This window comes from Suricata suricatta, chromosome 3 (assembly GCF_006229205.1).
Source record: "Suricata suricatta isolate VVHF042 chromosome 3, meerkat_22Aug2017_6uvM2_HiC, whole genome shotgun sequence".
Lineage (NCBI taxonomy): Eukaryota > Metazoa > Chordata > Mammalia > Carnivora > Herpestidae > Suricata > Suricata suricatta.
This window is the reverse complement of record NC_043702.1, coordinates 6,006,154-6,020,537: the sequence shown is the minus strand read 5'-3', so window position 1 is coordinate 6,020,537 and position 14,384 is coordinate 6,006,154. Positions and strand designations below refer to the sequence as shown.

Sequence of the window (14,384 nt, the reverse complement as noted above, 5' to 3'; positions counted from 1 at the left end):
AGAACACAGTAACTGTGGGGGAGGGGGGGCGTGATGGGTGAAGCCTCCCCTCCCACTCTCCTGGTTTTTCCCCAAGACCCTCTTCCCTACTCTGACTTCCTCCAGTGCTGACCCGGCCTGAGGGGGGGGCGAAGCTCCCATGCTGGGCCAGCATGCTGAGGTCGCCAGAGAAGGCTATGAACAGGTGTCGGAAGGCTGAGCTGCGGCAAGGCACCGGGAAGAGGGGTCCAGGGAGATGAATTCAGAAAGATGGGAGGAGCTGGGCGTGGTGGGCGGTTATGGGACACGGGGTGCCAGCCAGAAGGTGGGGAGGGGAGAAGCGGGCACAACTGCTGCACCTTTAGGGCGCTGAGATAATGCGGGATTTTACGTGACACATTCTGTTGTGTGGGTGCTTTCACCAAAGGAAGGGGGTGGGGGTGGCTCTGGGGTTTGGTCTGCCAAGGGACACACACCACTTACAACACATGTGACCAAGAGTCATTGTCATTGAGAAAGCACTCACATAAACCAGACTTTTCCCCATGACCCCATTATAAAATCACACAAAATAGGAATTCACACTTGTAAAATGTAAATGGCTTATAATTATAAGCCTTTGAGAAATACCCAACTTTACCAGCAATCAAAGCAATGAAGCAAATGAGAGAAGGCAACCCTTTCTCATTTAGCAAACATTTAAACCAACACTGAATATTTTCAACTGAGGGTGAAGTGAAGTAGTAACTACTCATAGACTCTGTGGGAACAGAAATCGGTGTAACTGACCTGGAAAGGAACTTCACTATTTTTAGAAGTTTAAAATGTCCATACCATCTGATCCAGAAACTCCCTCCAGGAAACTGCTCCTGGTCCTACGGTGTGTTTTAAGAATGCACTTTTAGGGGCGGCTGGGTGGCGCAGAGGGTCCAGCTCTGACTTCGGGTCAGGTCATGATCTCCCGGCTCAGGAATCCGAGCCCTGCATCAGGCTCTGTGCTCACAGCTCAGAACCTGGAGCCTGCTTCGGATTCTGTGTCTCCTTCTGCCCTACCCTGCTCATGTTCTCTCTCTCAAAAATAAATGTTAAAAAAAAGAAAAAAAGAAATGGTTAAAATGGCAAATTGAAAAACGCGCTTTTCTAAACGCAGTGGGCTTAAATGAAGTACTGTGGGCGGAGAGCTCCTGCTTACGACATGGCAGGGTGAATGGCGCCCCCGTCGCATCAGGTGGAAGCAGCCTATTTTAGGATACTGATTTTAAGTTTATGTATTGTGAGAGGATCCCGAGCAGGCTCCACACTGTCTGAGCCCCGAACTGTGAGCTAATGACCTGCGATAAAACCAAGAGTTGAATGCTTAACTGAGACACCCAGGTGCCCCTAAAAGGTTTTCTTATGATGAGAAACGTAGAAAGGTTGATTATCGACCTGTAGGGGTGCTTCTTTACTCAATAATTAACTACTGACCATGACGCACTGTTCTAGGTGCTGCGGCTACAGCACCGGCTGAAGCACAAAGGATGTTCTCACAAAGCCCACGTCCTAGTGGGAGACCAGGACGGATGTCAGACGGTGTGGGGGGGCTGGGAGGCGCAGGGACAGGTGCTGTCCTAAGTCATGCTGACAACAGCCTACCTCAGCGCACTGGCGGGAGCTGGCACGGGCAGCCTGCTGACGCTTTGAGATCACTATGGATCTGGAACGTGTTTCTGACTCACCGTGTTCATGGAAAACAGAGTCCCAGGTTCCAGACACTGGACACTGGCGTGCTACTCGAGTGGGGAAACCCCTTCACTACTGGTCACGTGGTTAAGTTCTTCAGGACACTACCCACCCCATGAGACATGTATGGACAGAAGAGGATGGCTTACCCCAAGTTTTCTTCTTTCTGAAGGGGCTCTAGACAGATCTCTGTTTTCCTTCCCAGTTTATAGTCCCTGATAAAAGAAATGAAACAAAATAATACTGAGTGACATTTAACTTTTTAGATTTTGGGGGGAAAATTCTCAGTTTTCTTCTTAAGCAAAAGAATATACTCAATAAGAGCACTCAAAATTTGAGAGGTAACTATGAACAAATGGACACCAACAAACCGGATGGGCGGAAGAAACGGATAAATCTTGGAACAGACTAGACTTAATACACAGTAAATAGAAAATCTGAACAGACCAATTACTAGCAAGGGAACTGAATCAGTAATCAAACACCTCCCAACAAAGAAAAGTCCGGGACCAGATGGTTTCACTAGTGAATTCCTTTTTTTTTTTTTTTTTAAGTTTATTTTTGAGAGAGCACAAGTCAGGGAGGAGTAGAGAGAGAGGGAGACAGAGAATCCCAAGTAGGCTCTGCACTATCAGCACAAAGCCCAATGCAGGGCTCAAACCCACAAACTACAAGGTCATGACCTGAGCTGAAGTTGGATGCTTAACCGACTAAGCCGCCCAGGCGCCCTGGACGGGTGAATTCTAACAAACATTTCAAGAACTAATACCAATCCTCAAGCTCTTTCAAAAAACAGAAGAGGGAACACTTGTAAACTTCTATTATGAGGCTAGCATTACCCTGATACAAAATCAGATATGAACACAGATGCACAAATGCTCAACGAAATATTAGCAAACCAACTTCAACAGTACCAATTTATTCCAGGGATGCAAGAAAGGTTCAGAGTCTGCAAATCAATCAACGTGATACAGTAACAAAATTAAGGGTATATATTAACTCAATAGATGAAGGAAAGGCATTTGACAAAATTCTACATCCTTTTTCGATAAATACTCTCAGCACACTGAGTAGAGAAAAAACGCAACTCGACATAACAAAGGCCAAGTATGACAAGCTCACAGCTAACGTGCTGAGAGGTGCACGTCTGCAAGCCCTTCCTGTACTGCCCACACCTGCCCCTCTCTTTGGCATGGTCCTGGCGGTCCTCCCGAGAGCAATTAGACCCGGAAAAGAAAAGGTATTCAAATCAGAAAGGAAGCAGTGAATCGGTCTCCAGTTACAGATGACATATTCTATATAGAAAACCCTAAACACCAAACAACTGTTAGAATAAATGAATTCAGTAAAGTTTCAGGATACAAAATCAATATACAAAAATCACTTAATGTTTTACACATTAACAGTGGGCTATCAGGAAGACAAATTAAGAAAGTCCCATTTACAAGAGCACTAAAAACAATAAAATATGCAGAAATAAATTTAACCCAGGAGGTAAAAGATTGATATGCTGCAAGACGCTGATGACAGAAACTGAAGAGACAAATAAATGGAAAGAAATTCCATGTTCATGATTTGGAAGAATATTGTTAAAATGTCCACATTACCCAGATATCTATAGACTCAATGCAGCCTCTATCAAAATTTCAATGATGTTTTCCACTGAAACAAAATGGATCCTAAAATTTGTGGGAACCACAAAATATCCCAAAGAGCCAAAGCTGTCTTGAGGAAAGAACCAAGCTGGAGGCGTCACCCTCCTGATTTCAAGCTCAGTAATCGGAATACGGTTTCCCCATAAAAACAGACACACAGCCCGATGGGAAAGCACAGAGACCTGAGCAATACACCCGGGCACACATGGCCAGCGCACTGACGACAAAGGAGCTGAGAGTGTGCCCCGGGGAGAGGAGTCTCTTCCACAGACGACGCTGCGGGCGACACGACGGCACTGACCGCTGCCTCACGCGGCACACAAGAATCAACTCAAAGAATCTTCCTTGGGAGCTGAGCGGCCTCCCTCGCTCTTCGCCGCCGCCTCGCGAAATATTGCAATCAGGGGAAGTGGCGGCAGCTCAGGCTGGTCCCGCTCCAGGAAGTGTCGCCGGGGGCGGGACTGTGGGCACAGCCGGTGCCTCACGTGCTCCTGCCGCCAGGCTTGTGGGCGACGGCCCGTCTTGTTCTACCAAGAGCCGCACGGCCCTTCCAGAAACTACCACCAGACTTTGTACCCTGTGTTTTGCCGTAACGTTGTTTACCCTTTGTATGTTGAAGTGTTGTAAGGGAATGTGTTTCAGTCACCACTGCACAAGAGCTAAAGGGAAGAGATGTGGTTTTTGTGATTTTCTATCGGAAACAACTTTATTGTATCTGTAAAAATACGATGTATGTAAGTGTTCTCGTCCTGGTATTGCTACTTCCATGGCAAAGAAAAGGAAAAAAAGAATGAAAAAAAATTGGGAAAAAGAAATCAGGCTCATAGCAGCTACTGTGTAGAAATTTCCCTGTACTTCCAATTTGCTGAAGAAAAAAATCTTTTATTTGTGGTATTTTTGGAGACATTTGCTCTAGTATGGTGAACTTAACTAATACAAACTTAAAAAAAAAAAAAACCAACTCAAAATGGATCAAAGACTTGAACGAAAGGCCCCACGCCACAAAACCCCTAGAAGAAAACACAGGAGGTAGGCTCCTTGACACTGACCTTGACCATGATTTTTGGATTTAATACCAAAACGAAAAGCAAGAAAAGCAAAAATAAGTGGGACTGCACCAAATTACAAAACTTTTGCACAGCAAAGGAAACCATCAACCAATGAAAAAGCAACCTATAAAATGGGTGAAAATACCCGCAAATCATCTACGTGATAAAGGGTTACGAAAGAGCCCATACAGCTCAATGGCAGAAAAACTCCCAGACAGTCCAGTTAAAAAAATGGGCAGAGGACCTGAACACTTTCCCGAAGAAGATCGTGAGAAGGAACATCACGCATCATCAAGGAAAATACAAGAAACAACCACAGGGAGACACCACCTCCCTCCTGGCAGAGCGGCTGGAATCAGGCAAGAGGAGTTGGTGTGGCGCAAGGTGAGCCCTGGGCACTGTCGGGGGGAATGTAAGTTGGTGAAGCCAATTTTTTTAGAGGTTCCTCAAAAAATTAAAAATTTGGAAACAACCTAAGTGTCCGTCATGGACAATGACGTGGTGAATATACATGTAAGCAATGGATGATCACTCAGCCGTGAGAAAGGACAGCCTATCATTTGTGACAACACGGATAGACCTTGAGGACGTTACGCTAATAATGTGAAGCCAGTGGGACAGAGAAATAAATTCTGTATGATCTCACGAACATGTGGAATCTAAAAAAGCCAAACACCTAGAAACCGAGAGGACATGATGGTTTCTGGGGCTGCTGGGGGGGGAGGGGGGGATGCTGGTCAAAGAGTCCGAACGTCCAGCAGGAAGACGAGCGGGTTCTGAGCCTCTAACGCACCGCACAGCTCTTACAGTTAACACTGTATTCCGTATCTGAAAGTTGCTGGGAGAGCAGATCTCGGGAGTTGTTAGCGTGGAAAAGAAATGGTACTTATGGGGCGTGACACCGGCGTTCGCTGACGCTCGGCGGCAGTCATTTTAAAGTGTTGCGCGTCCGTTCTATCTCCGTAAAGCTTGACGCAACTCAAAATTCTGTTCATGGTGTCTGAAGCACAGTAAAAACACACGAAGCTACGTTTATGCTTACAACATGGCAAACTAAAGCCCCGGAGTCTCTGATTCAAAGCGTGCCCCTGACAACAGGCTCCGGGACCCGCGCCCCGCAGCGCCCCCGCAGCGCCGCGGTGGCGGAGGAATCGAACAGAGGGCATCGAGGGGGAACCTACGTGAGCCGCTGCGGGTTGATCCGTAAAAGCCTGCTGGGGCGCTTGCTCTCCAGGGTCCAGGCTCTGAGGAAGGCTGGGGACGGGACGCCGAGATCGGAGGAGGACAAGGTCATGGCCTAGAAAAGAAACAGACATTCCTCCGATGGTTTGCAAAAGCACTGCTGCAGAGTGTATTGTTTTGGACAAAACTGAACCCCTACACAGTGTCACCTGAGGTAGAGAGTAGCTCGCATAATGATAAAATCTATCAAAAAAACCCCAAAAAACCCAGGGATATCACCGCTTGAATGAAATCAATCTAGTCACTGTCGTACTCCTGTCTGGGGAAAGCAGCTTGCAGGTAAGTGAATGTTCTATTGAGCCACAAGCTCCTTTTAAATGTTTTGGAAAATGAAACTTAGATATTAATTTCTATGTGAGTAAAACTCACAAGCTCCAACGAAAGCAAGGGGTTCATCACGCACTTTCTTTAGTGCAAATGTGACTCTTCAGTGTCCGCTGCCAGTGCAAGAAGTTGAATGTGAAAGGTTTCAATCTTTGGATGCCACTGCCAGCCCTTAACTTCTGCACTAGGTTCGCAGGGGCTGAGAACTATCTGTAGATTGAGGTTGCAGTATATAAAATGGCCAGTGTTCATTTTTTCTCTACAAACAGCAATTTTGTGTACCTCAATCCAGTACAAGAAAAAAAAGTCTCCCCTCTTGTTCTCACGGGAAGAAGACCATTTGCTTCTTCTGAGGAAGGTTATTTCATATGCTGAGGACACACAGGAAAGTCAGGTGTCAGCAACCGATACTCAGCTGTACACCCGATGGTTTTTCCTTTAAGAGGAAGAAGGGATGTCCAACAACAGTCAGATGTTTCTTAAGCATTTTGTGTTGTTTTCAAGCCAACCTTTCCATTGGGACCTAGCCCTCTCTCTCTACAAATGTTAACACAGAGGACGCCGATATAGTATCCGGGTGCGCACCCCACCACAGGCTGAATCCTGACCTCCTGGGAGACGGAGGACACATCTTTCAACAACAACATTTAACACGTGGATCACAATGATACAATGATACAAAAACAATGTAAATAAATGGGTAACTGAATGCTTTACAGGATGTTTCAATAAATCATGTTTCCTTAAAAAAACCAAAATGAACACAGGCTGCAAGTCACTGAGGACAAATTGAAATGAAAGCACACAGCATGCCTCTCGGGGTGGGGGGTAAATGAAAGTCACGAGGCCAGGTGGCAGAAACAAACACCGGGGGCCGTCTGGGCCAGATGCGTGGGTGGCCTGTTGGGTACTTACCACCGAACATGGCATATAACTCATGCCATATCAGAACAGACTGTCAGTGAGGGGAGAGGAAATAGAAGAAGAGATTAATATCTCACTGGAGGAAGCCAGGCCACCACTACCGTGCGCCCCGGGAGCAAGTCTGACCTGGGCCTTCAGCTCCAACAAGGTGGCCTCTTCTGAGATCTCGAGGTCCCCCACGTGGCGGAGGGAAGCCTCTGCGTACAGGTCACCCGGAGCGCCTACAGGGGACGGAGCTGGGGTTAGAGACGAGCTTTGCATGGGCCCCCTTCCTACTTCTGACGTACACGCCATGTGTCATGATCATGAACAGGGTTCATATAGCTCCATTCAGGACACTACAAATCGGAGTCCCTCGAATTGGGTCCCTGGTGACTTCGGAGGCGGGGAAGCCACACCTGGGAGGCGGGCAGGGAGGGAGTGCGCTGTGGGCGCGGTGCCACGGTTCTCTCACAGCGATGGGTTCGATGAGTCTCATGCTTGTGCGGTCTGCCTAGAATATTCTCTCCTCCACATTTTCTCCTTCCTCAGAGAGGGCTTTGCTGGTAGGATCCTCAGCCCTTACTCTTTGCTTCCTGTTTCTCTCATACCACTTACCCCAACACGTCACTCTTCTGTCTGTTTTCCGGTGTGTACAGCTCTCCTAATCTGTCTCCCCGAAACTGTCCCTTCCCAGAGAGGGCGGGCATTCTCCATCTATCCTGCCGGTCTCTCCAGGGCCTGGGGTGGTGGCCGCCCCACAGCAAGTGTTTACTGGACTTTCTACATTTGTTTTAAAAAGGCAAAACCAAAACGTTCTCTTATCTAAAACTCTAGATATAAAAGTTGGTAACTAAATTTAAAACTCATTTTTGCTTTGCGGATTTCTGGGCACATTGCTAATCCACAGTAAGAAATCAGATCAAGTGCAAGGGCGCTCGTGAGCAGTTCTTGTGCCTGAAGGACACCACGAGCTGGTGCCACCGGAGAGAACTTTTATGGAACCCTCAGGAGTGAAAGCATACTTCCTGTGCGTTGTCAGGTACAAGGACTATCAAAACGTAAACTTTCTGGTTGAGCGTCCAACCTCAGCTCAGGTCATGATCTCACGGTTCCTGAGTTCGAGCCCTGCGCTGGGCTCTGTGATGACAGCTCGGCGCCTGGAACCCGCTTCAGATTCTGGGCCTCCCTCTCTCTGCTCCTCCCCGACTTGTACTCAGTCTCTTAAACCAAACTTTTTTCTTTACTTTCATGGAGAAAGAATTGTCTACAAACTTAAAAAGCAGTGTGTATCTTTTTTCCTATTTCTTTTTACCTTTTAAGCTTCAGAACAGAAACTAACACAAATGAGTCACACTGTTGTCTCCTTACTCTGAAGCTAGAGTTCTACATAAGGAGCAATAAAATACTGCTTAAAAGGTAAAAAGAAATAGTAAGTCCGTAATCCTTCAAGGCACTAGAACAGCCAAACAATGAGGTAAAACACAATAAAGGGAAAAAACATGTAAAGAGTTGGTCCTACCCTAAATGTATTCTTTATTTATAAGGGAAATTAACTGGCGTTATCTGCGTAATGACGTGGAAGTCTCTTTCCCACACACTTCAGACTCCCTGCTGCTGACTCTGCTCACCGTGCTGTGCGGGCTCAGTTTCGCCCACAGAGAACAACCAACAGTAACACAGTGTTCGCACTCAGGGTGTCCCCTCAGAAGCCGAGGTGACGGGCGGTGCCCGGGGTCAGGGCAGGTGCGCACTGCAGCCCGGGGTCTCTGCCCGGGGCCGCGGAGGAGCCCCTGCGGGGACGGAAGGCTCGCTGTCCCAGTCTCTCCTAACACAGGGGCCACACCTCAGGCGGTCGTGAGGGGCGAAGGCATCTGATACCCGGATACACTAAGGAGGGTACGAAGAGCCGGCACTTCATAAAGGGGCACAAGGCACTGCAGGAAAACAGGACGGTGTTCGTGTGGAACGAATTAGGGGGTAAATGGGTTCTGGCTTCCAGCCTTCCCCTGAGGACACGTACCCCTTTGCCTCTCAGAGCAGAGGAGTCACGTCAGGACATGTCTTCAGGACATGCTGGCTGCCTCCGCTCTGTTCTCACCTTGGGTTGGAGCAGGGGAGCCGTCCATCTGGTCCCAATGACTCTTCCAGTGACCCGAGGGGCCCCCAGGCTGGTACCACCAGACGGGCACCTTCAGGAAACCCTGAAGAACGGAGGAGACATGCACGCATTGAGTAAATTTCTACTTCCACAGAGAGAACAATCTTGGTAACAGAAAACGTTCCTGACTGTATTGTTTTTCCCTTTAGATTACTAACTGCCATCTATTATATCGGTGTATGTTTTTATAATCAAAGGTTTAAGATCTGGGCTCCTGGGTGGCTCCGTTGGTTAAGCACCCGATTCTTGATCTAGACCCAGGTCATGAACTCGTGGTCTGTGAGCTCAAGCCCCGTGTCGGGCTCTGTGCTGATGGTGCAGAGCCTGCTTGGGACTCTCTCTCTTCCTCACCCCTTTCCTGCTCTCTCTCTCCCCCAAAATAAATTAATTAAAACACAAAGTTTAAGGTCATAAAAATTAGTCTTTGGGATGACTGAGACCCAATGTCCTCTGCTTGGAAGTATCTTGGAAGATACACTCACCTGTGCGCTCTTACCACGATAAATGACAAGCGTAAACAAAGTGACAAAATATGCAGCAGGACAAATTGTGCAAATATTTCCAGGCGTCGTAAGAGCACCGTTAGCAGCAGTTTTCACTCATTAAAATTCCTAAAGGAACTTGACCAAGAAGAACCTACTGCTCTACGTTGGATTCCTATATACAAACCATAGGAAATAAAGCTGCTGTGTCAGCCCATGTGCACAAAGCCACTGGTGCAAATTGTTTATGGTGGCAGAGCCCACACACTGGTTACACTGTGGGAGGCTGGAACTTTCAGTTCTAGGGACTTCTCCTGTAGCCATACGCATGCAGAATGGCAGATACGCAGTATTTTTTGTGGTCTTATTTGTATCAACAAAAGACTGGAAACAATCCAGATCCCTGGAAAGAGACTGGCTGGATAAATCACGGTGCCCCCACCCAGCGGAAACGGCTGTGTGCAGACTGTGGATACTAATGTAACACTTATATGGAGACAGAATATTAATGAAGAAAGTGAGGTACAGGAAAATTGCATGTGATCTTTTGTATCAAGAAAAATATGTATGTACACAAACACATGTACATACACATACACATGTGTGCGCATTAGAAAGTATACACTTCTGGGGCACCTGGGTGGCTCAGTCGGTTAAGCGTCCGGCTTCGGCTCAGGTCATAATCTCACGGTTTGTGGGTTCGAGCCCCGCATCAGGCTCTGTGCTGACAGCTTGGAGCCTGGAGCCTGTCTTCAGATTCTGTCTCCCTCTCTCTCTGCCCCTCCCCGCTCATGCTCTGTCTCAAAAATAAATAAAGCATTTAAAAGAACTTTTTAGAAAGCACATACTTCTGGAAGGATACAGTGGAAGCTGGCTGCCTCCGGGGGCGGGGGCGACCGTGGGCGGCTGGAGGCAGGAGGGATGCTCTCCCGGCCCCGCTTTGTATTCGCTTCCAATCTGGTCTTATGGGTATGACCCACTGAGAGGTTCACTTGAAAGGTCGTGGAATAAATTACAATTCTAAGAGGTGATGCAGAAGAAGGAGGTGTGTGCTGCTATGAGGAGAGCCTCAAGATGCAGTAAACAAACCCAAACCCAAGCGGAAGCCAGCGCACAGTGGGCGGCAGCCTGCACGCAAACAGCAGGAGGGGCGCGCACATGTCCTGGACCGTGCTGCTCACAAACAGGCTGAGTCAGTTTTTTCTTGGAAGGACATCTAAGTAAATTAATAGTGACTCTTTTTGGGGAGAAAAATATGGGAAAACCTTTTTCATTTTATGGCCTTCCATGGTATTAGAATTTTCTAATCATAACCAAATGCTTAGCTCAGGGCTAGAATCTGGGGGTCATTTTTTTTTTTTTAGCTTTCACCTTTACATGTGTCCACATTAAAAATAAGCAAATAAATAATGGTCTTCAATAGTGGTATTCCGGGGGCACCTGGGTGGCTCAGGTCATGATCTCACGGCCTGTGAGCTCAAGCCCCACACGGGGCCCGCTGCCGGCAGCGCAGAGCCTGCCTGGATCCTCCGCCCTCCTCGCCCTGCCCTGCCCCCTGCGCGAACACGTAAAAAGAGGTAACACGCAGTGTTCATTTAAGGTCTCTCGGGTGCGGCTGATTAGGGGCGCCGAGCGGTGCAGGCTTCTGGGAAAACAATGTGGCAGGAAACAGCGTCTAGTCTTCAGAAGCTCTTGCCTCCTGACTTGCTCATTTTGACTTCGAAACATTTTTAGGAGGATCTGTAAGTATTACAAAATGTAAAACAAGCTAAGTTTCTAACAACGGGAATATATGTGAACTAAACTGTGGTAAGACATACAGATGAGGATTGTTTCTGGAGTTTGTAGGCAGGTTAAAAAGTGAAATCTGAGAAGTAGGAAATAATGTTGTTTCCACAGCTGGTTTTACAGGAGGAAACCTGTAAAGATGCAGAACCTGGCAGCTGATGAGAGAATTTACCCCAAATCCCATCATCCTCTTCACGACCGGCCGCCATTTCCCCGCAGTGAGACTCTATCATCTTTGTAATCGGGAAGCAGTAACTGTGATTCACAAAATGTCAATTCAGAAGCAAAATCTTACCGGAGGAGGAAGTTTCCCTTCAATCAAAAGCAAGGTATCTCCAGAACATACCATGAGTTCTTTCAGGGACGCGTCCTGGGGAAACAAATTCCTTCATGAGTTTTGACAGGAACAAACAGATTACTGGGTCTTTTCTTTAAACCCAATGCCTCCATGACCCGTTCAAGAAAGAAACAGGAAGGCAGGTGCGGGGACACAGGAAATAAACGGAGACCACCAAACAGCGTGTCACCATGGATTAAATTACTGGGTATGAACCGAAGTATCACAGAAGATTATGGGAGGGGGGACAGGATGAGAAATGATGAGAGCCTGAGCTACACAGGATGAAAGTCTAGTTAAGCCTAAAGGCCGGGTCTGATTTAGAAAAAGCTGGAGGAGACGAGAGAAGGAATTCTCCTGAAAACAGGATTATGGTGGAGGGTACATCAAGAATCCGGAAAGAGCTGAGAGACAGGCCGACCAGAGTCCCAGCTGGGGAGGAAAAGAGCGAACTGGTGGGGTGGGGGCGGGGTCACAGGTGGAAGGGCTGTGACCTAGAACTGAGGGAGTTGTTAGGTGCTTTGAAAAAAGCCGCTCAAGTTTTCCGAGTAGGGGGTTTTAAAGACCAGTCCGGCTGCTACATGAACGACACCCTGAAGGGGGAAGGCGGTGGTGTAATTTAGTAAGAGGCCAAAAAAGGAAGGAGAAAACTTGACCCAGGCGGCCAGTGGTGGGGAGGGTCAGGAAGGCGGGGGAGAGCTGAGAGGTCTCTGAAGGCCGAGACAAACATGATGGGAGCAGATACGCAGGGGAGGGGCGCTGCAGGCTGAAGACCCCAGACTGGGAAAGAGCAGGTCTGGGAAGAGGAACCAGTTTTGAGGATAATGAGTTTGCTTTCAGATGAACTGCTTGATACTCATGTGGGAATTAACAGAGAGGAAACCGCACGACTAGATACGTTCTCTGACATTCAAATCATGTGTCCTGGACATTCCCTGAGGGCCACTTCTTACTCTGGGCCGCCAGATTCCTGACCGGGACTCGGGGGGCCTCTGTGCGGCCTCACTCAGCCCTACACAGCGAAGAGTGGCCCAGTGGAGGCCCTCAGTCCACCTGCTGGCGTCAGCCTTCTGCTGATGCTCAACGCCACCGTCCGCTGCTGACCAGACAGCAGGCAGAGGAGACTGCGGGGGGGGGGGAGCGGGCGGCCCGGTGCCTACGCCCTCACGGAGCCCCAGCTGGGGGCCGCGAGCACCACGTGTGATGCCATGGGCATCGGCAGGAAGATGGTGAGCTAGATTCCGACCAGCCTCTGGTAACACTGTTCCTAGGGCTACCGGAAGGGTCTGGATGGATCCCAAGATGCAAGATGAATTCTGCTGTCGTTAACTTACAGAGAAATGGAGAATAAAATATTCAGGTTTCGAAATTCAGAGTGTAGCTTCACATTCTTTCACTGGCTCATGTGTTTTCTGTTCTCTGAAGTTCCCGGTCTCCCAACGGGGAACTATTATTTCTGGGGACAGCAGAAACATGCCCTATGCAGCAAAAGCCCACAGAAAGGAGTGAACGTGGACCCAGGCAGATGCTTGTGTCCTACACAAGATTCAGGTTTCCCCTTGACTGTATTCATGAGGGGGTGGGCATCCGCCACAAAGCACAAAATAAACACAAGAACACAGTGCATAGAAATAATCTTACTTCTTCACATAAAGGCTCCCCCGCTTCAAAGCACCAGTCTGTTTTCTGTAAATGCCATGTGTCTCCTGTAAAGGAATCAAAATCGAGATAAAAAATAAATCATGAACATGTTTTAAGAGTTTGTCAATAGTGTCCCTTCTGGAAAAATGAATATCAAGTGGGATTCGATCTAATAACTACTAATTTTTAAAGTAAACGATCTTCCAGACATGGAAGAAATCAAGTTGTTCCTCCAGTTTGGTGGATCTGCTCTCCACTCCACCAAGATCCCCGTGCTTGTGAACAGAACCCACACTTGCTGTGAGTACACAGTGTGTACACTGTATCTGTATTACTTACATGTCCACACACAAAACACAAATACGCGTATGTGTGCACACATACCTAAGTACAGACTCTCTTCTAAAATCATTATCAAGTTGTTTTATTTCAGGGTCGTGGTTGAAAGTACACGCTAGAATCTCTCAGCGACTGACAGTGTCACAACCTGGCTGTTCCTACCCAGTTACCAGTTCACCTAACAAAGAACAGTGTTTGCGAAATAGCATTTTAATGAAGTTGGTATAAATGAACACTTAAAAATATACAATAATCTTTAAATAGACTCCGGGCCCTCAGGATGCTTCCTGTACTGAGATGAAATGGGACACGTTTTGAGGAGAGGGAAGCTGAATACAGCGAGAGCTGGAAGCCCTGGTTATGAAAAAAACCAAAGCGCCGCGTCCTGTGAAGGGTCAGCCAGGCCACCCGCGCAGGGAAGCTGCAGCCAAAGGACACCCACTGTCCCACGTCACCTGCGCAGGCCGCGGGTTTGAGTCCTTATGACGCTGTTCTTTGTGGACCCTCTAGCCGTTAGTTCTAGTTTTAATTATAGTAAAAGTTGTATCAATGTTTTATGTAATCTAAGTGTTTTCAAAAACCACCACCACCACCACCAGGAACTTGAACGTGGACACCAGTGCTTCCGGGTACAACACGGAAGGAAGAACTCGGGGTCTGTGGGCAGAGAGGCCTGGCCACTTGCCGTGACACTGAGTAAACCCTGCAGCCAGTCTCCGCCTCCGTCTGTCACCCGAGACGGGAAGGGACGCTGGCAGGAGC

The 14,384-nt window shown here is 47.9% G+C and overlaps 1 protein-coding gene and 1 long non-coding RNA gene across 9 annotated transcripts in view; one reads left to right on the top strand and one right to left on the bottom strand.

Annotated features, from left to right (window-relative positions):
• Positions 1-14,384, bottom strand: part of USP40 (ubiquitin specific peptidase 40) — an 80,966-nt gene that overhangs the window by 12,328 nt on the left and 54,254 nt on the right. For 7 of the 8 annotated variants that reach the window (XM_029933565.1, XM_029933567.1, XM_029933569.1 and 4 more), the window contains 6 exons: positions 13,284-13,348; positions 11,601-11,675; positions 8,976-9,078; positions 7,022-7,116; positions 5,587-5,702; positions 1,851-1,916 (listed from right to left, as the gene is read on the bottom strand). In XM_029933565.1, the coding sequence (XP_029789425.1) occupies positions 1,851-1,916; positions 5,587-5,702; positions 7,022-7,116; positions 8,976-9,078; positions 11,601-11,675; positions 13,284-13,348 (520 nt within the window). Of the gene's footprint in view, positions 1-1,850; positions 1,917-5,586; positions 5,703-6,886; positions 6,927-7,021; positions 7,117-8,975; positions 9,079-11,600; positions 11,676-13,283; positions 13,349-14,384 lie in introns of those variants that run through there. The other variant, XM_029933572.1, reaches the window with a different exon arrangement.
• On the top strand, positions 11,021-13,017 carry LOC115287310. The gene is made up of 2 exons (XR_003906397.1): positions 11,021-11,259; positions 11,417-13,017. It is a non-coding gene; the product is annotated as an uncharacterized LOC115287310 (long non-coding RNA).